The 22,280-nt window shown below is 27.8% G+C and overlaps 1 protein-coding gene across 2 annotated transcripts in view; it reads left to right on the forward strand.

The window, feature by feature from the left end:
- Positions 1-22,280, forward strand: part of LOC107452266 (uncharacterized) — a 62,036-nt gene that overhangs the window by 38,214 nt on the left and 1,542 nt on the right. For both annotated transcript variants that reach the window (XM_043049615.3, XM_043049616.3), the window contains 13 exons: positions 4,329-4,644; positions 6,139-6,263; positions 6,831-6,926; positions 8,503-8,707; positions 9,415-9,495; positions 10,886-10,976; positions 12,507-12,684; positions 13,962-13,996; positions 14,091-14,182; positions 15,275-15,401; positions 16,105-16,361; positions 17,894-19,084; positions 20,172-21,068. In XM_043049615.3, coding sequence (XP_042905549.2) covers positions 4,329-4,644; positions 6,139-6,263; positions 6,831-6,926; positions 8,503-8,707; positions 9,415-9,495; positions 10,886-10,976; positions 12,507-12,684; positions 13,962-13,996; positions 14,091-14,182; positions 15,275-15,401; positions 16,105-16,361; positions 17,894-19,084; positions 20,172-21,068 — 3,691 coding nt within the window. The remainder of the gene's footprint in view (positions 1-4,328; positions 4,645-6,138; positions 6,264-6,830; positions 6,927-8,502; positions 8,708-9,414; positions 9,496-10,885; positions 10,977-12,506; positions 12,685-13,961; positions 13,997-14,090; positions 14,183-15,274; positions 15,402-16,104; positions 16,362-17,893; positions 19,085-20,171; positions 21,069-22,280) is intronic.

Genomic DNA, 22,280 nt, shown 5'->3' on the forward strand with positions numbered 1-22,280 from the left:
CTTTAATGGTTCTCAAACATTTTTCATTCTTTTTAATAATTGCTATTATCCCTTATCTGATTAGGATAAAAGTTTTTAGTAGAGCATAACCGTTTTAGCTTACAACATTTAATTAAACTAAAGATACAGTAATTAATTCTTATTAAATTAATTTAAATGGAGATCCAAGTTAAATAAAATTATAATATCTTACATTAAATCTATAATTATTGCTGCATTTTAGTTTTCTACCTTATATGAAATGAAAAATACCACTTTAGTTCTCGTTGAAAAGTGGTTCAAAATAAATAAAAATTATTTTTCTTCATCAATTCTGTTATAATATTTATTCATAACTAGGGGGCTAAACACCTTGTTTGCTGCGGCCCACCTACCCCGATGATTGCTTCGGAATAATTGTTTCTTGGCAGACAACATTTTTTCTACTTAAGTTAAAATTATTCACTTAACATCTATGTACTTAACATCTATGCTTGTGCCTCCACTTCCCATATCCAAATATCTATTAGTATTATAAATATTTAGATCTATTGGTGAACAGAAGTAGTTTTTCTAAGTCATCATTTTTTGAAATAATATTTATATTATTATGTAACATTATATTATTTAAACAAATTTGATGAGTTCACAATTCACAGTAATTTAATATTTTATTTTCCCGAACGGGCGGATATATTAAATACTATGTATTTTTGCTTGCATCTCATTGTGCCAGAAGCTGATCGTTAAGTTCTAAATCATTTAACAGATCTCTTTAACTGTTGTTTATAACAGTATATTAATGTTATTTGTACAAAAATAATAATTGTAAAACGGTTAATAAGCTTAGACCACCTTTCTAAATAGCTTTATTTTAAAATGTAGCGCAGAATTACATAATAATAGAAAAACAATAATTCTTTTAGTTTTAAAGCTCTTGAATAATAATAGCAGAACAGAAAAATAACTTTAAATTAGGGATACAAGAATATTTATAGAAAAACCTTTATGACGTTTATTAATTACATGCTGATGACAACCAAAACAATATGGAAATGAATGAAGAAAAACTGACCCCTACTGCGTGATCTTTCAGCCAATAAAATTACACAGACAATTGAAAACTATTAGATTTTTATCTTTAGTAAGACACTATAGTACTTACAACATTTTTCATTTTAGTTGATTATATTTATGATGTAAAATTAAAAACAATTGCATAGCATTCATTTTTTATGTAGTTAGTTTATACGTAGTTGGTTTATATAAATAGAAGAAAACTTATGGTATAGTAAACTGTTTACAATATAAATATATTTAATATCTCTTTTAGTGCAAATAGCTTTAGCTCCAGCAATAGCTCTAGCCTTTAATTATTTATTATTATTTCTAGTATGCAAAGCATGTTGTGAACTTCTTTTATTATAAAATAAATACCTAAACTTGAGGATATGTATAGAATAATACTATATCTGTTTGCATTTTGTACATGTGTTTGCAAATCATCTATTATACTTTGCACTGTGAATAATGTAATTACAGGGCTGCCATTGGCGACTAAAAAGGCTACTAAAGCGACTATTTTCAAGAAATAGCTACTAGGGCGACTATTTTAGTAGAAATATGAGTAAAAACAACTAATTTGCAATGAGTTGCGTAAAATCGGCAACTTTTTAAAGCCAATTAGCGACTAAAATTAAGAATAACTTCTTGAGTTTCCCTCTTCCCCCACGTTTTTCCCCGCGCGTTTTCGTTTTATCCAAACTTTATTCTTCCTCACTGATGTCAAAAGCAAGACAGACATGTTTAACCAATCAGACTAATGGAATTGGAATTCACACTGCGTGAATGCTCCTCCTGCTCATGTAATATCTCTGAGGATTACGTTTTTTCCCCCCTCTTTTAATTTGAACGAAGTAGCAAAAAAAAAAAAAAAAAAAAATTTCTTTAGTTACACAAAATGGGTAGTTAATTTTTTTAGAGCTATTTACAATAGAAAAAAGGTGATGGTGATATTCGTTTTGTGGAATTGTCATCGTAATTTTTTTTAAAAGCTTTAAATTTGGAAATGCTTCAGTTAGGAAAAATAAACAAAATAAAAACTTGATAGATGAATTAAATTGCAATATTTCTTTTCTTCAAATGTCTAAACTAAGCAGCTGCAAATTAGAGCCGAGAAAGGAAATTTGAGTTTCAAATTCACCTGTTCTGTAGCAGATAAAAATAAAACTCCCAGTTTTTATACGTAGTGTGACAGAATTAGGGTCCATAAGTAATTACAATTTTGGATCGGTTAGTTTTGATGTTCGGTTCGATTTGGAGTGTTGAAGTTTGCAGGGACCACAGACGTCACATTTTCTTTACTTTTTCCATTATTTCTGCACTCTTCCTTTTTTCCCCCCTGTTATATCCTATTTCTTTAAAATCCTCTCATTTCTGCTATTCCTCTTTTAAAATGCATAGTGACAGCCAACAAAACGAAATAATGACTCAAGGTCAAGTATTGCAACTGCACTTGTTTTTCAATTCATTCATTTTGACAGGGGGTGTGAGGAGCAGAACACGGTAGAACATGAATTCTTATTAGTACGTCAGCTTCTGTGTCTGCTTGCCAATTCATGTTTAACTCATGAAGCAGCTGAAAAATTATGAGTAACAGAGAGAGAACATGAAATTGAATCGGTTAGAATTGATAAACTTGTTCATAAAAGGAAAACAAATTTAATTGATATCTGTACTAAAAGCCCCTAGAAAATGTTAAGAAAATAATAAATTTCACATTTTATACAACATTGTGTGTTTTTTTCCCACTTCATTTTCAATCATAAAATTTTTAATTTATTTGTACCTATATAATAATTTTCCTTTCATATTATTGTTGAAAATTATTTAAGTACTTTTAGAATGCAGATTTTGTTTATTATATACTAAATTTTTATTTTATAGTAAGGTTAAAAAAATTTATATATGAAAGTAAAGGTCATTTTTACTTCATTTTTTATGATGCCTAAAATTTTTAGTCTCTAGCTTTTTTTTCAATATTTTTTTTAATTACAACTATTGTTTTTTATATGAATATCTGAAATCTTATGCCTCATAAAGAATAAAACTAAAAATAGATATTTTTAAAATGTTCAAAAATTTCTACAGCAGTTCCTTCAGCATTCCTCTATCTATATATTGTTGGTAAATCCACAAATAAATGTACATTTTTTATAAAATATGAGTATCTAACTGCATATTATTTGAATTTTATACTTTTGTAGCACAAATGATTAAAATTATGTTAGAGGAGAATATGATATTGGCATCTATTTTATATATCTTGGAGACTATTTGGGAGACTTTTTTTCATATATGATGCTACTAAAGCTACTATTTTTCTTGTTTTCATCCAATGGCAGCCCTGTAATTATTAATGTTTTATTAATTGAAAAAAAAATTATTTAAAGATTTTTAAAATATTTAGTTATTGTTAATTTTTTAAAAATCTCTTTTAATAGACACTGAAATTTATTGGATTTTCAAATAAGCTCAAAAAATCAATGAATGGAAAAGGAAAATTTTTGCTATAAACCTGTGAAAAGCTTGGCAATATTGAAATTTTTAGGACTTTTTTCACAAGTTCTTTTTAAACGTCATATTTTTTTATTAATTTGTTCCGTACAAAATTGTTCATATTTTATCACGATATTGAAGTTTTATTAAAATATATCAATTGTAATAATTTTTTGAGATGCAATTATCATTTTAATCAGGATTTTGATTTATTTTGTGGATTAAAGCTTTTAAAAGTAATTATTTCAAGGTATGTGGTTGGCTTACAATAAACAGTCTTTTGTTAAAAATTCTTTAAAATGTTTGAAATTCTTTTAACTCAAAAGTTTGGTTTGTAAGCATATTAATGAGTGGGTATATCGTAATATAGTATAACTAGCTGACGGTTCTTTATGGAAAAAGTTGTATTTTGACCTGCAGTCTTCTTGCATTAAAAAACTGGTTTTTCCTTGTTATAAGGTAGAGAAATAGCGTATTGTGGTGAAACATTCTCACAATTTTGTATTTTTGATGTATTTGATAGCTGTGCTATTGCAATTATTCCTTTGGGTATTAAGGTAAATTTTTTCCATAAATAATGTATACATCTTGTAAAAGAATCCCAATGGTTTGGAAAAAATGTTTCAATCCTATTGAATTATATTTTGCAGCGTATAAAATTACAGCTTTGACTTTTTAAAATCTTTTTATTGAAATACCTCTGATTGGTTGAAGCAGCTCTAAATGAAACTCATGTAATTTATGTGTATATACATACATATATTTATATATACATACATTTTTGTTTTCAGCAAAGAGAATTGGGAGTTGTATCTTAGGAAACTAGTTCAAAAAAAATTTGTTCCCGAGGAAGGAAGAAGCAATCCGTTTCCCGAACCAGACTTTGAACTTTTTAAAAAGACGGATGGATTGGTGAGTTTGGATACAACGGATAGTTTTTTGGAGGATCTCAGTTTACAAGAAAATAGTTTGGACAGATTTTCTGGTTTGCAAAATCAAGAATCTCTCACCAGTTTTTGGGATTTGGATTCTTCATCTCAGACTGATATTATACTTTTTTTATGCTATATGCGTCTAGATCGAAGTGATGCTGCAGAAGCCATGAAGGTACAAAATTAATCTGTTTTTCTTTTCTGTCAATCTTTTTTTTTTTTTATATCTTGATTCCCAATCTGCATTTTTTCTGTTTGCTATGTTATTTTCTATAAAGTTTAATTGCTATGCTTGTTAGTTTCATAGAGTTGAAGTTAAGCTTGTGAGATTTTTAAAACATTATGCTTATAGATTGAATTGAAATTCTATTGAAATTTAATTTTTGTGATGGTTTATGGTTTTATTAAACTATGTATGGAACTAAATTAGACTTGGACCATCATATATATTATAATAACAAGCACAGTTCAACAAGCATAGCTGCCAAATCTACTGGATTTTCCAGTAGACTACTGGATTTTGGCAGTTTCTCCTGGTCTACTGGTTTCGTTTCATTAAGAAACTTCTAGTTTTTGTACATTTTAGAAAATTACCTAAAATTGAGTAAGTTTCCTAAAAAAATCTCTATTGAAATAGAATTTTTGTACAGATTATTGCTAGCTTGAATATTTAAATAAGTATTACTAATACATAATGAAGTAAAACTCGTTTTTAAAAATCAGTTCAAAACTTTTTTTTGTTCTAAATTGTTCAACTTATTTTTGTTCAAAACTCTTTTTTTAAATTAATTAAAAACATCTTTTAACTATCTTTGATGAATTAAATGTCCATTAATATTAAAAATTATGAATAAATTTAATACATAACTTTTCAACTATGTTTAATGTCAATCATAACTGGAAAATATTGCAGTTTTTCTATTTTGATGACTATAAAAATCCCTAAAATTCCCTATGCGTATTTAGTACATTATGCAACAATTATCATGAAATTTATGTGATTTCATAAAATCTACTGGATTTTTTCCTATCCCTGTTGGCAGCTATGTATAATGATAAGCCACAGATTTAAAATTTTCCTGGTGAGCATTTTCGGTGAAAAGCACAATGATTTTCTTGTAGACAGTAAGAAGCTTCTGTGTATTTTGCTACCATCTAGTGAAAATAACTGGGAGTTGTAAATTACTTATTTAGGAATAATACTCAAGACAGAATGAGGTTATAACTATTTTACTCTAAGCTCTTTGTCTATACTGTCACATTAACATAGTTGCTTTTAAAACTTTTTTAATTTTTTGGCAAATATATGTAACAACAATCTCTCTCAAAAATTGCAAATGTGCAAATAAATATTCTAACTCCCCAAAAGATGAAGTCTTGAAAAAAAAAAAGAACTTAAAAAAAAATTAAAAATATTCTTTAACAAGGCAGAGAAGCTACTTGCTTTAAGCTTTGCTAAAAATTATAACTAACATTTTAAGAGTAAATAAACGGTGGCATATTTTAGAAATCACTTTTTCAAAGTTAAAAATAAATAAATATTACAGATTTTTAAAAAAAAATAATTTTTTTTTAGGAATTTTTTTTCAAAATTTGATTTTATTCTAAATGAATGATCATAACACATGATTTTACATTTATTTATACGTTTGATCTTTATTTTTTTCAGAATATGGATTCAGATATCTTAAGAGCCCAAGCATTAGGGTGTGATAATGATGGAAATAAGTACTGGTACTTTTATGGAACAAGATTATACAAAGAACAACCTTCCCCAGAGAAAAAATTAAATTGGTAAGCCTAATTTCATAAATACCATTTTTTTCTTTGAAATATTTTTCCTATTTCTCTGTATAAAGCTTCTATTTTAAATCTTCTTAAGTTGGTTCTTAAAATTTAAAAATGTTTTTATCTAGCTTTTCTAAATGATTTACTTTTAGTTGTATTTTAATCTTCTGCAATTTTAAAAATGGACAATGAGACAATTTGTTCATGAGAATGTGTGAAATTCGTGGGAATTCGTGTATGCATTTTTTCTGATAGGGCTGTAAGAGGGTTAAAAGCTCTTTAACTTTTAATTTGGTACTTAATATTTTGTAAAAAAATAAAGATTTACTAAGACACAGACATATTTTGAATCTCAAAGCATACAAAAATTGTTATTTGTTCGTTTTTTATGTGGGGACATTTAATGGGTTAAATAGATGTGGTCAAAAAAATTGATGGTTTATAAAATTAATTGATGAAATTGAAATATTATATTATCAAGTAATTTTTCTGCCTAAAATTTCAGGTATAGTTATTTGTTGTATATAGTTTTTTCAATGTAGTTACTTATATCTGAACAATGTTTTATTTAAGGAATGATGAGTTAAAACAGCAGAAAGTGCAACCACGGCGAGGAAGAGGTCGTCCTCGAAAGATCCTTTGTAAGCCACGAAAGTCGGATGGAGAAAGGTAATAATAAATTCACTAAAATAAAAGCTAGAGTTTTGAATCTAAATTTTAGTATCATTATGAAACAAGAGAAAATTGCTTGTTTTTTTATTATAATTACACTGTATTGTTGCTTTTTGTAAAAGATTTTATTGTTTCACTTTATAAAAATAACAATATTATGGTTTGATTTTAGAATTTCTTTATAAATTATTTTTATTGATTTTCTGAATTTTATAACGCAAGTTCCTTTTTTAACTATTAAAAAATGGCCCAGTTAAGAATTCCATAAAATAATTTATCTATTAGTCATTTGTGTGTTCATAAAGCCTACATATTAAGCATAACTCAATAAACTCAGTTGAAGTATTTGAATATGTCTCCTCCATGCTTCCAAATGAAATTACACCATGTAAAATATTTTTTTTCATCATATTAATCGGCATTATTTTTTTAAATGAAAAGCTCTTAAATGATATTTTTAAATATTTTAATATTGCGACTATTTTTTATTTATTGAAACTAAAATATCGTTGGAAATCTTAATCTGTTCTGATTCTTTCTCAATTTTAGGTTTTGTTATGAGAGATGTAGCTTTTATTAAAAAAGAATGCAGTGTTTTCACTACAGCGCGAGAACGCGAGAATCTCGCATATTTTTTTCTTTTCTCGCATTAAAAAATGATTACCGCGAGAAATTCGCGCATTCTATAAACCAATTTCAAAATTCACGAATTTCTCGCATTTTGAAAAAAATTTCTCATTGCGCCATTTAGAATAAAATCCGTTTCACTTTTCTTCCTGGATCTTTCATTATTTTCAACATCTGCCCCATTATCTAGCTTCCCTGTTTACCAGTATTGTTAAAATCTTTAAGAACTACAGAACACCATCCCTCCGAACCTCTTTCAGAACGCATTTCTCTGCAACCACGTGTTTACTGTAGGTAAGGTTTCTTCATGTAAGACGTTAAAATTTTTTGCGCATTAATGCAAGATGGACAAATACCTTGTAAAGGCAATATCTTCTACTCCGAAACGGACAAATGAAAATGAAACAAATGTGGGTAGAAACGATCAAAACGAAATAAATACGCATTTGAGTTACCTAATGAGAATAGCTGATGAAAAAGTAGATATAGAACATTTTCCATATGATGATGCAGCAAAAATATTCAATACTTTAAAGATTAGAAGATATTAAAAATTTATTATAATTAAAGAAATGATTTTTTTCATGTCTCTTTGTGTTTTTGCTTTTTAATTTTTAGAAATCTCACTTAACTTTTTGAAATCTCACCCTGTTTTTGAGAAAGGGTGAGAAATTCTCACCCATTTTTTTTCTGCGATGAAAACACTGGAATGTAAACATAATATAAATAGTAAGAATTAGTGTGAAGAATATGAGCATAGAATAACAAATGTAAACATAGCTCAAAGAATAATATCAAATATTTAAACCTAGTAATAGTTTAAAAGAAAAGTTACACATCATAAATTTGATTTTGAAAAGAAATATTTTCTTTTTTTATTGTAATTTATCTGAATAATTCTTAAAATATTCTAAAATTGCATTTTAAAAAAGTGATTCTTTTACAGTGATGATCTTGAAGAGGATGGTAATCAGAAGAAATTTATGAATACTGATGAAAAGTCTGTATGGTCTGTCGTATGCAATACACTTGATGATTGGATTAATTTTGCAGACAAGTTTAAGGATAGTAATACAAAGTGCGAGAGATCTTTATTTGAAGTTATACAAGCTAATTTCTTACCTGCTCTGAATGAAATATACCAAGAAAAGGTAATTTTAAAAATATCTTAAAAGTTATTTTGCTATTAAGGATCGTTAAAACATCACACATTACTTAGTCTAATTTCTTATGTGCTCTGAATGAATTATGTCTAGAAAAGGTGCTAAATAAAATAGTGTCATTTTGAAGTTGTAATTTTTGATAGTTAAAAACTTATTTATTATTTAAGCTGATTTCTTATGTGCTCTGAATGTATTTTAAAGTATAGGTATGATAATCGTCTCTAAGAGTTATTTTATTATAATGTTTTATGAGTAATAAAATAATACTGGTTACTTAAAAAATGTTAGAAATGTAACAAATTTATTAATTTTTGTAGAAAAACTATTTTTTCCCTTTAAAATGTACATTTAATTAGTATTAGTTAAAATTTTTCTAAATGTTTCAAGTTTTGTAAAAGCAATTAGGATTTTAAATAGATACAGATGAATAACGGATATCAAGGCAATATTCAATTGCCTTGGGAATTGGAAAAGTATTAAGTATTTTCTTAAAAATTTACTGTATTTATTTCCATGAAAGATTGCACTCATAGCAATCCATTATTGGTTCATATTTGCCTCAGCATTGTAAATTTTTTTTTTCTTTTTGCTATTTTATTCTATTACTGCTATTATTTTTTTTATAATTCTTGAGTTGGTGAGATCATTGTTCTCTAATTTTTTGAAGTAATGTGATTATTTTTCATTTTTTGTAGGAGAAAAGATTGAGACAGAAAATCAAAGAACTGATCAGTCTGCCTATGATTACTAAGAGAGAAACAAGGAGTCATAACAGAGTAATTTATTCGCTTTTTATAATTAATATTTTTTGTATGTTGAATTTTTTCAAATTACCATTTTCATTTATCAGATAAATTTTTTTTAGATGCTCATCTTAGTTTATTTAATAAATATTGATGGTTTTTAGTATCACTTGAATATATTTCATGAAATAATGCAGTTTTAGCAAATTGATCGTAATCTAAATGATAATCCTTATTATTTTAAAAATGTTTATTTAAATATTACCTTAATAACAAAAATTGTATAACTATTCTAATTAATTAACCAATATAATTAATAGCTAACTTACTTTAAAAATGCTTAGGTCATATCGGTGCATTCCTTTTATTTATATTTGCCTTCCCCTTATTGGTGCATTCTTTTTATTTATTTATTTTTGATTATTCAAATAATTTTGATTACAATCTTAATTTAGTATTAATGGAAGTCAATATTTAATTTAGTGTTAATTTCTGTTAATATTAAGATTTGGATGATTCATTCCCATAAAGTATAACTATAACATAACATTAAGCTTTAACAATTTTGTTAGTCGATAAAATAAATAGATGCATTACCTTATATTTGTCTTCTATAATTGTACATATTTCTAAAGTCAAGTTAATATGTTTTTAGTATGCATAAATAAATATTTTATTGTTATCTTTCATAGAAATATCTGAATATCTTCTAAACTTTCGATATTTTCTTAATTTTTTTTTTCAAACTAAACACTTATCAACATTCTAGAATATAATTATATTTAAAAGAAAGTTTTGTTTTGAAGGAAAATTATCGTAAAAATTTTAATTTTGAACTGAATCTATGAATGAATTTGTAAATACATTAAAAATAATATTTTTGTGTTAAGATATTTTTATTTTATAAAAATTCAATTAAAAAAAATGTTAGATCGTTGTACTTTTAAAAAAAGGTTTAATTATTGTATGTAGTTTGCTGTTGTTTGTTATGTTGTTTGCATGATCAGATTAATATTATCTCCAAAGATATTGTTTAGTACAATTTGCTTGACAAATATGTATTTAGTTCATGCTATTCGTCACTAAATAAATATCATTATCGGATACTTATAATATCGGAAAAATATGTATAGATAACTTATATATATCTAACTTATATAAAGATGACTTATATATATTGGAAAAATATGTATTTTGTTAACATATTTTATTTAAAGAAATTAATTTTGAATTGCTTGTTAAAAATCACATAACAGCATGATTTGTAAAATCTTTAATTCATATTTAAAATTTAATTCATTTATTTATCGCTGGAGTAACTTTGCACTTTGTAGTTATCTTATTATTCTGTACTCTTCTGTACTATATCTTATTATTCTGTACTTATGTAAATTTATGTTATATTATTTTTTATTTATTTCAGACTATAAGTCATGACAAGAAGTCTAATGGATATAATAATGTTAAAGAGAACTTAAAAAGAGATCGGGCAAATCGGTTGGAAGAAAGGAATCGTAAGTTTATTTTCCTTTTTATTTTTATTAAAAACTTGGAAAATACAGGGAATTGTATTTTGTATTTTTGTATTTTTGTCTCTTAAATATTGTGACCACTCAAAGTGCAATCTATGGGATATTTAATGATGATATTTCAGCTATTTTAAACTAATTCATTTAATCTAAACTTTTCCCTCAAATTAAAATTAGTATAGTTAGCCCAATATAGCTCACACAAGAGCACAGTAATTGTGTTTCCTCTTGATATATTGTGTATAATGTGTACAGAGAAAACACAGGGAATTTTGTTTCCAGATTTGAGTGGCTACCTTGTTCTGCAGTGACATTTCTTTTAATTAAAAAAAAGTTGACTGTAAAACACAGATAAAATTTCTTACAATACATTTCTTTTAGGTATATTATCCTCTAATTACATGGTTTTGTAAGTAAAAAGGAAGCGACTGACAAGGGAAACTAGGGAAGTGTGACTCGCCAATTTTGAAATAAACTAGTGGGATGTATGCCTTATGAGGAATAATTTTAGGGGGCAACATTCGTTTCGGCCCATAGAAGGTCCTGTGAGAGATAAAAAGTAGTTCAATATACAGAAAAATCAGTATTTTATTACTTCAATGCAGACTATTAGTTATTGTAATTGTCTCATACTCCAATTAATTTGTAATTAATTGGATAATTAATTTCTTTCACGCACTATATAATGCATATTTATTGTTAAAATTGATTTTGAAAATTTTATGTATCTGCAGTTTTTCAGAAAAACCTGTTAGGTTAATTTAAAAAAAAAAATTGACATAAAATTTTTTTAATTTTTTTTTTCTAAAAACTTTCCAAATTAATTGGAGTATGTAATTGCAAATCAATTAATTAATAAATAATTAATTAATAATTAGTAACTAAATAATAATTAATTAATTTTCTGATTAGTTTATTAATTAAGAAATTAATTAATTATCCAATTAATTACAAATTAATTGGATTATGAGACAATTACAATAAGTAATAGTCTGCATTGAAGTAATAAAATACCGATTTTTCCATATATTGAATTATTTTTTATCTCTCACAAGACCTTCTATGGGCCGAAACGAATGTTGAACGAAATTGTTCCTCATAAGGCATACATCCCACTAGTTTATTTCAAAATTGACGAGTCACACTTCCCTAGTTTCCCTTGTGAGCATTTTTTGTTATAAATGGAAGAAAAATTCCATTGATTGGTATCAAAAGGCTTCACTTAGGTTTGATAATCTGAACCATTCAATTTGACAATTCAGCTGACAAATGTAAATTTCGTCATGGTTTAGAAAATTGTGAAATGCGTATAAAAACAAATTAAGCTATATTAAATTTTTTTCACAAATTCTAATTGTATACAGCTCATGCAAGAGCACAGTAAATGTGTTTTTCCTTTTAATATATTGTATATATTATGTGTAGGGAAAACACATGGAATTTTTTTCTTTGAAATATATGTGGCAATTCTGCATTAAGGGTAAATTAGACTATATATTCTCTTCATGCTTTTAGGCAGAGCAAGTGAAGTGCCCACTGGGACGGCTGGGAGAAGTTATAAGTATTACGATGAAGATAATGACGAAGAAATCCCTGATGAAGATAACGATGAAGAGATGTCTGAAGATTTTTCTGATGATACAACACATTCTCTTAAAGATAATTATGTTCAAGATTATCAGCCTCTCTACAGGTTTGTCTGATTGTTAAAGATTTTTTTTTGTCATAATATTTTTATGCGGATTCTTTGCTCTTAGATCTGAGGTGTGTAAAGTAAACAATATTTAATGTCTATCTCGTAATTTGTTATGATTTAATTTTTAATAGCTGCTGATAAGTTTAATAGCAAATTTAATGGTAGTAGTTTTCCTGATTGCAGAGATCCTCTAGCCCCCAGAAGTTTGTGGTTATCTCAGCATCTGCAAATTATTTTGAATTTTTATTATTCATTTATTTATTTTTAAATTTAATCAGATATAAAGTAAACGGGTTTCTAATCAAAATTATAAAGCTGAGTTGAGAGAGCACCACAAAGAACAAAACAAAGAAATTTATTTTTTTTGGTTGCTCAATTATAAAATTTTATTTTATAATTTATTTCACATTTTTTGAATATCATTATATGCTAAAAGAGATTACTAAGTATAGATCGGTGGTCAAATTAATTAACGAAATACATTATTTTAAAAACAAAAAAAACTTTAATACATTATGATATGAAGATAGCCGGTATTATAAGGGCTGACATTTTCCCTTCAACATTAATCATATCATGAGATCATAATGACACACAAAAAAAAAAAATGTAATTGAATTAATAGGAGAGCGCCATCTGGTGGCATTCTGTTACATATGCCATTCATATTCAATTTAAACTATTAAGATTTATAAATACCTTATTTTTGCAATTTTTATTAAATAGGTGTGTTAAATTGAACAATAATCGACAGACTGTTTCGGATTTATGAAGCTATTATTGCAGATTTGCTCTGTAAATATTTTTATCAGGGTAGATTTTTAATGATAATTATTAAATAGGAGCTAATAAAATTGTATAGATGCTAATTTAATTATAGTAAGTGAAAAAACTTCATGATATTCGAACTTTTATTTTAGACTTATTTTCTTGAGACTTTCTTGGTAATTGTTAGTCTTTTATTATTTTTAATTAAAATAAAATTTTACTGTTGTTTTTTCAGGGTTTATACCCTTTATAGAAAAACTTGAAAGCTCGGGGAAATTGCGTAAAAAATCAGGGTGTAATGAAAAATATATTTTTTTTGTTAAAAACCTAAAAAATAAATTGAGGAGCCAGAAAAATTTAAATTATAAGACATTTTTTTAAAAGTTTTCCTTTTTTTTTTTAAATAGAGAATATAATACTATTTTTTATTTTATCACCCCCATATCCCAATGTTGTTCATTTTCAGTGTCCATACAATTCAACTTTTTTTCTTTTCTTTTTAACAGTAATGGCATTGATTTGAAGCCTGCTATTCTAAGATGTAAGTTGATCATTACTTTATGAAATCTGTGTTATTTATTTTACACGCTAAATTTTTATCTTAAAACTAAATGTCTGACAATTTTGCATTTTAGTGGTTGGACAAATCAAACTGTGCAAGGACGCCTGGCCCTTTTTGAATCCTGTCCAAAGAGAAGAGGCACCAGGTTATTATGAAATAATATCGGTGAGTTAGATGTAGGATATTTATATCCATGATATTTATATACAGGAGTGGAAATTCACTGGACTGTTTATGTGCGCTTATCAAAGAAATGTGAAAGGAATTTAAATGAAAAATGAAGGATAACATGATTATAAGGGAATATTCTATTCCGTGACTAAAGCACTAAAAATGAAGGATAACATGATTATAAGGGAATATTCTATTCTGTGACTAAAACACTAAAAATGAAGGATAGCATGATTATAAGGGAATATTCTACTCTGGGACTAAAACACTAAAAATGAAGGATAACATGATTGTAAGGGAATAGTCTACTCTGTGACTAAAACACTAAAAATGAAGGATAACATGATTATAAGGGAATATTCTATTCTGTGACTAAAACACGAAGCTGAAATCATAAAATTAAAACAGCGTACTTTTAGTTTTTTAGACCAACACATCACGGTTAACTTTGAGTATACTATATACTTGTATATACATGCATGTATATGCTAAAATTAATTATTTAGGTACGATTTTTTAGCTATTTAAATTGGATTGTTTGTATATATTTATTGAACTAAAATTAATGAAAAAATATCTAACCATGAAGGTTTTAAAATAAATATTTTATAAAACTATTCGTGTAAATATTATTACATATTTATTATTAAGTTCATGTATGTACTAATGGACTCAATTTTAATGGTTCAAGGCTGTAATCTTAAATGTGCCAATTAAATAGTGCAGAAGATGCTTTAGTTACAAAATCAGACATAAAATGTACTTACTCAATTTTTCAATGGGTTTGTATTCTTGATTGCTAAAATATGGGAGATCTTTTTAAAATGTAGTCCAAGTAGTTTGAAAAATCTGTTTAAAAGTTATTGAGTGTTTTCACATTTTCATTTTGTGCACTGTACATAGTTGCTAGTGGTTACTACAAAACATGAAAAGGAATAATATTTTCAGAATTTTGTTGAATCAAACATTCAGTCCGCATCTTAGCCAGATATTTAAACTTTTAAAACCAATCTTAATGTTTATAGATTTAATTTATGTTTTCTTAATATTAGCGGTATTAATTTAAGTACTTATTTTCGTCTGCAGCAACCAATGGATTTATCAACTGTTACTCGAAAGCTGTTGAATCATTGTTATAATTCTGTCAATGATTTGGATGCAGACTTTCGAAAATTGGTGTCAAATTCTCGTCTTTATAATGGTGAACATGGTGGTAAGTTTTTTTTGATAATTTATTATATTTATAAACTTTTTTTACATTTTATTATCATCTCGAAATCTTATTATCATCTTATAAGTTTGTGCAGGGCTGGCTTGTTTAAACCACCTTTTATAATTTTTTTTTTTTGAAATCAAGCTTATTTTTTTAAGAGAAATTATTTTAAATAACTTAATTTTCTATTATATATATATAAATACTTAGTTTAGATATACCTTAATGAAAAATAGTAAATTTTTCCATAAAAATCTTTTTATACTTTAGTTTAATTGTTAATATGAGTCTGTGTTACTTTAAATATTTATTGGACTTGTATTTTTGAAATGTTTTTGTATGATTGCTCTTCTACAAATATACATTTAAAATAAATTTATGTGAGTAAAGTTAAAGCATGGCATCTCTAAAATTCTTGAAATAATAACGACCATCACTAACGAAAAATGCAATTATGGATTCCTTTAAGATAAAAAGTTTATAATCTTGTTATGATGTTGTCTTAATAAACTATCTGATAGTTTATTAACCTCAATAGCCTTAAACTATGTTTGGATTAAATAATTTTCTTTTATAATAGTTATATTTTTATATAAACAAATAATAGTTATATTAATTAATAGTTATATAAATTATAGTTAAATTATTAATAATTCTTATATTATATTACTTTTATGAACAAAAAACATATTTTTATTTTCAGTTCATACAAAAATGGCGCACAGTGTTTATAATATGTTCCTTTGTGGCCTTAATAAACTATTTGAGGAACATGGAATAAGCAACATTAGTTTCACTAATATTAAAGAAGAGAACAAATTTAAAAGTAATTCCAAGCACTCTAAAGTTGCTTCTAAGAGGAGAAAAATGAAACCTGACGACGGAAGGAAAAGAAAGAAGAAAGCATCTCATTTGTCAGCCTTAGAGTCTTTGTCCAAAGAAGCAGAGTTATCTGTTAAGGTGAGTTGAATTACTTTTCTGGATGTTAGAAATAACACTGTAGATTATGTTATGGAATGTGAAACATTTGTGTCTCTTTAATGGTTAATGTCTGCTGCAACTGTCGTACGACCAAACGTTTATTGGATAACACTACTAATCTGGTATAATTCCGATGACATGATAATTTCAGTGATTTTGAAATAAATCTAAGGATAATGTTTTTAATCAAAGTTGGTTGATTTAAATCAGTCTAGTTTTAATTTATGGTTAAAATCATTTAAAAGAAACTGATTTTTTTAAAGGAATTTATATATACATATATATATGAAATTATGTTACAAGATATTTTGTAGCTTAAAATGATTTTCATAGTTTTAAAATTCCTTGTAAATGCATTTCCGTATTAATAGGTTTCAATTGGCCTTGTGCCTGCTGATAGCATTGATGCATTATTATTACATTCACACTAGTATTTACTAGTTTCTAGTTTAAAACACAATCTTCACAAACACAACTTATTTTAACATTGCAAATATATTTTTGTTTCTTAAAGATTGCCGTTGTTAAACTGTGTGTTTTTTACTTAATTGGTTTGATTAGTTATTCTATACAGAAATACTCATCAACCTAAATAAGAATAATGTATAAGTGATTTTTTTTTGAAAAATTGAAAAAAGAATTATAAACATTGCTCTAAATTTCAAAATGTGGTAGTATTTATAATCTCAAAATTACACTGTGGTTAAGGCACTGTGCTGTCATTAGAAAGTACCAGGATTCTGTGCTCGCTGGTAGCTTGCAACCCAATACATCAGTTGGGGAAGTAAAGGCAGCCAGTTCACAATGCTAACCACATCATTGACATTATGTCATTGGTTTTAATAGTGCGGAATTAAAATCGCCATCATGTTATTGGCTGTTGCAATGATGTTTTATTTTAGAAGTTCTGATTCTTAATCTTAAAAAAATTCAAAACTTACATTGATTTTTTCCTCAAAATTATTTAGATTTAGTATTTAGTAAGTAATCAAGTTGTAAGTAATTTTTATAAAGAACAAAAAAAAAAATTTTTTTTTGACTAAGAAAGCTAAAAATCTGCTATATTTTTATTTTCTTTAAGAAAGTTATAGAGAGGAATAACATGATAAAACCAGTTTGCTATGCAGAAAAATATCCAATTATGCACCAAAAAGTTTCAAATCAAAGGGCTAAGTAGCCTACCATGAATTTTGTCATCTCCTGAATATTTTATTATTCTAAATTAAATTTCTATTTGATCTCAGTCTGTTTCATTCTGTTATGGTAGCCTCAAAACAGGGAAAGGGATCAATCTTTTATAAATCTGGATAAATCAGGAAATTTTACTAAAATTCCGAAAATTGCTTGGAAAAATGATATAATTTGTATTTAAGATACATAATAAAAGTCTGCATAAGAATAATGTATAGTTGAAAAAAGTAGTGATAAAATCAGAGAAAAGTAATAAAATTTTTTCTCAGTGTTTGTCTACGTATGCATAAATTAATTTTAAAATTCTTTCTATTTTTCAGAAATCAAATAAAGTCTTGAAAAGCCTATACACTAACAGTGACTCTCGACATTCCAGCTTGAAAGTAGTATCAATTCATAGCAACCCTAGGGAAGTGCTGGAAAGATTCCTGTCTGATTCTTCAAATCAAGAGCATGAAGAGGACAGCAGCAACAACTCCTCTTTGTTGGGGGAGGAGAACACTAACTCCATGGAGGACTTTGACGTTTGCAATAATTCCGTTTCCGGTTCAAACGATTACCTAGAGTCTCACAACAACGACGACGATTCAAACGAGTGCGTGTTTACGAATGAAGATAACCAAAAAGGAAACATTAATTATGATGGACAAAAAGATACTGTGTTGAATGAAGTACCTGATCAGCAATTAAGTGAAAATGATTCTAATTTCCCCGATAGTTCACGGGAAGATGACCGTAAGGCTTCTAACAGCAGCACAGAAGGCCTACTCCATGGTATGGATAACATTTTGGATGAGTGTAGTAATCAGAGTATAACAAATGGAAATATTAGTTTCACTAGGGAAGCAATCTATTCATCTGGTGAGGTGAATACGTCACCTGGTGGCAGGTCCGCACATTCGGCCCAATCTCGCAGTTCCGACTCTAGTACGCCAGAAAACACTCAAAAAAGTTCACCAGAATCGAGTCCGTTCATTCAAAGCTCCATCGTCGACAAGCATGTTCCATTTCTGCAAGACAGTTTGGGCATTCAGTCAAACTTTACCTTTCCGTCAAACAACATCGAACCTTCTACCGTTGATGCCAGTATTCTTGGATTTTCTTCTTTTACGAGTGCTCCTTCGAGAATATCTCCGGAACTTTCGAACCAGTCTGAGGCTAAACAACTCACGCCTCCACCAGCACAGGTTTGTAACACGGTGGCAACATTCACGACTCACATGTCACCGACTACTTCTCCTAAAGGTTTAACGATTCCTCAGGTTAATTCTGCATATGACAAGTCGTTCTCCTATCAGAATCCAGTTCAGATTTTAAAGCCGGAGCCAAACAAGTTTCCGACCATGAAAGTGAGCCTGCCGCCTTCGACTGGAGAAATTCTTGTTGTGCCTGATAAAACTGATCCTCATAAGATGACGTTTCATTTGCTTGCACAGCCACATGCAAATCCTTCTCAGCCTATACAGTCTAGCATGGAATTAAGAGCTAATCTGGACAGTGTCAGGAATGAGGTAAAATCGCAGAGTACTTATTTTTCTTACATCCTTTCTTGTACCCTTCTGTAAATAACTTATCGCGTGGCCACAGAACAGTAAAAAAATTGGGAAATTTTATCAATCTGGATAATTATTCAGGAAATTTAATTGAAATACCCCAAAAGTCGAGAAAAAGGAATTAGTTTGAGATACCTAAAAAGTCCAATATTCTTCCCAAAAAAATTAATCTTGTAAAGACTTTTTATTCAAATCTAATATTGTAATAAATAAAATACCCAAAAATTCTAGGAAAAGGTTTGAGATACCTAATAAGTCCAATATTTCCCCCCAAAAAGTTGAGACTGTAAAGACTGTTTGTATTCAAATCTAATACTGTTTTGCAATATATTTTATCTATCAAAGTAGGACATAGTAATAAAGATCGCCAATATATGTTAGTAATAAAGATCGCCAATAACAAAAATCTGGGACATATATATATGTATACACAAAACTTATATTTTTAATCTTTGTAATATTGTATTTTATTTTTTTTAATTTGATATCTCTCATTAACATTTTCTGATGTTAGAAGTTAAGCAAACAAATGAAGACTATTTCTATTTTGACTGAGCTAATTGAAAGTTACAATTGATATCAAAAGTAATTTAAAACAGGAAAATAATTATTCTGACTTTTAGCAGAATTTCTGAAAATAAAATAATAGAGGATACTATGTTAAACGTCTATTATTTCTTAATATTTCATCATTATTTTATTGTTTTACTTTATGATAGTGTACTTGAAGTATTAGTTAAAAATTTAAAGCAGTTAGAAAGGTAAATGATTTTTTTCCTTCCAAATCTTAAATTAACAAGTTTTTTCTTGCAAGGAGGACTACAGCAAATAAAAATGAATAGGTGGGTTGCATGTAGCCTGAGCCGTACTAGTATAATGTTAGTGCATTAATCATTTACTATTAGGGAGAATTGCTCCTTTTGTGGTGAATTATCTTATATATATTTTATAGTATCTTGTTTCCTATAAATAAAAAGATAATTTCCGGGCTAGCGGGTATTGTTAAATTCTTTTTCATGTACTTACTAGTTTTCTTTATTTATAGGTTAATGAATCTGCTGGAAATAAAATTTACAAGGATACCTCAAGTGCAATTGCGCCTAAAAGAACATCTCCTGTCATTGAAATTCCACAATTTCAAAGTGCCTCATCCTATGGCATGCCTCTTTTGTCACAACCTCCAGTGACGTCCAGTTTTTCAAATTTGTTGAAACCAGTCTCTCCGTATCCCAATTTTACTTCTAATTCAAGTTTCCCACCAATGCCTGGCCCATCAGTGTCAAGTTTTCCACCAGTGTCTACTCCATCGATGCCTAGTTTCCCATCCATGCCAAGTTTCCAATCTATGTCCAACAATTTCATCCCCGTGAGCACCCACGCAATTTCGACACCCCCCAACAGCTTTCTGCCTAGCAATGCAAGCAGCCCAGCTATTGCTAACAAGACAGATCAACAGTTGTTTAAACTGAAGCCATCCAATTTTATCCCCTCCGGTACAAATCATGACGCTGCCATGAGATCTTCTAACATTGCTGGTTATAGTGCAGAAAATATTAGTTTAATACCCCAGTCTAGTAACTCTGCCAGAACAATAAGTTCTTCTGTTACATCTTCTGTATTGTCCAGCAATAAAATTTCCAGGAGTTCAAAATCTAAATCTGAAACTTCGTCCAAAAAGGCGACTACTGTTGCCCAAAAGTTGTATGCCAGCAATAACTCTTACCTCCATCCTAGCAATGTTATATCCAATGGTAATGGACATTATGAAATTTTAGTGCCTACTGTTGACCAGTTTTCAAGATTCCAAACAGCTGACAGACAATCAAATAATCAAAATATGTTGAAGTCTTACCCTGAAGGATCTACTATCTATACTTCAACATATCCCAATTCATTACAAAATTATGGACTTACTACTACTCCACATCTTGTGTATGCACAGGTAAAAATTGTTTTTGTTTACAAGTTTTGCCACTCCACAGGGAAAATAGGGAAAACCTACAGGGAATTTAAAAATCAACCTAAAATAACAAAAAAAAAAAAAAAATGCAGAGAATTTTAAGTTTTTCTTAAGAAACTGGGAAATTATAGGGAATTTTGTTTCTTATATTTGTCTTTTAAAAGATGATAACCATTTAGAGTGCAATTTATGGAAAATTTTGGATGATTTTTCAGCTATATTAAAATATTTTATTGCATTTGTCATAGAGGGGTTTGCCATTGCCTTGAGAGGCTGGTTGGTTTTTAGGCATCTCTTCAACTGTGTCTCTGTTGCCTCGACCCTCTCCAACATCGACCTCAACTGCTGCCATGACACCCTTTATTCCGAAAAAGTAGGAGATGTGGCCAGGGCTGTGCTCCATGCCTTCGGTCCCATTTGACTTGTTCTTTTCTGCACTTGTCAAACGACAACAACAACATTAAAATATTTAATTTTATAATTAGTTTTAAGTATGTTTCGCTTTTTTTCGTTTTTTCAGCAGTTATAACTAGTAAAGTTATCCCAATACTGCTCATACAAGAGCACAATGATTGTTTTTTCTCTTAATATATTGTGTATAATATGCGCAGGGAAAACACAGGGAATTTTTTTTTTCTCCAGATTTGTGTGGCAATCCTGGTTTAGTATGTAACATAAAGTTTTAAAATTATTCAACTTAACATTATTAATAAAGCTGTTAATTTTACAAATAAAATTAACCGTAAATCGCACGAAATTATCATTTTTCAAGGAAAACTCACTTAAAAGAGTCATGTTATTAATAACTTTTATAGAATAAGAAACTTTAAAAAACTGCTTCAAGTATTTATTTATAACTAAGAAGGCTTTTAAAAGATATCAAATATATTTTTTTATCAGACTTGGTTATTTCGAGAATTCTAGAATTTCCTATTTTTTGTATGTAGACAATTATTCATATAAATTTTTTATTTTAACAAATCACATTTCTGTATAATTCTTAACAATGTAAATTTTAAATAATTCAACTCAAATTAAATCATTTAATAAAAGTAGTTGCTGTGTTCCAACCACACATTATATATATATATATATATATATATATATATATATATATATATATATATATATATATACACACACATTACTTATTTAGTTTGTTATTAGTATAACATCACTTATTTTTAAATTATC

The sequence above is a fragment of the Parasteatoda tepidariorum genome, chromosome 4 (genome assembly GCF_982258835.1).
Source record: "Parasteatoda tepidariorum strain Cologne lab strain chromosome 4, Ptep-v5.0, whole genome shotgun sequence".
NCBI lineage: Eukaryota > Metazoa > Arthropoda > Arachnida > Araneae > Theridiidae > Parasteatoda > Parasteatoda tepidariorum.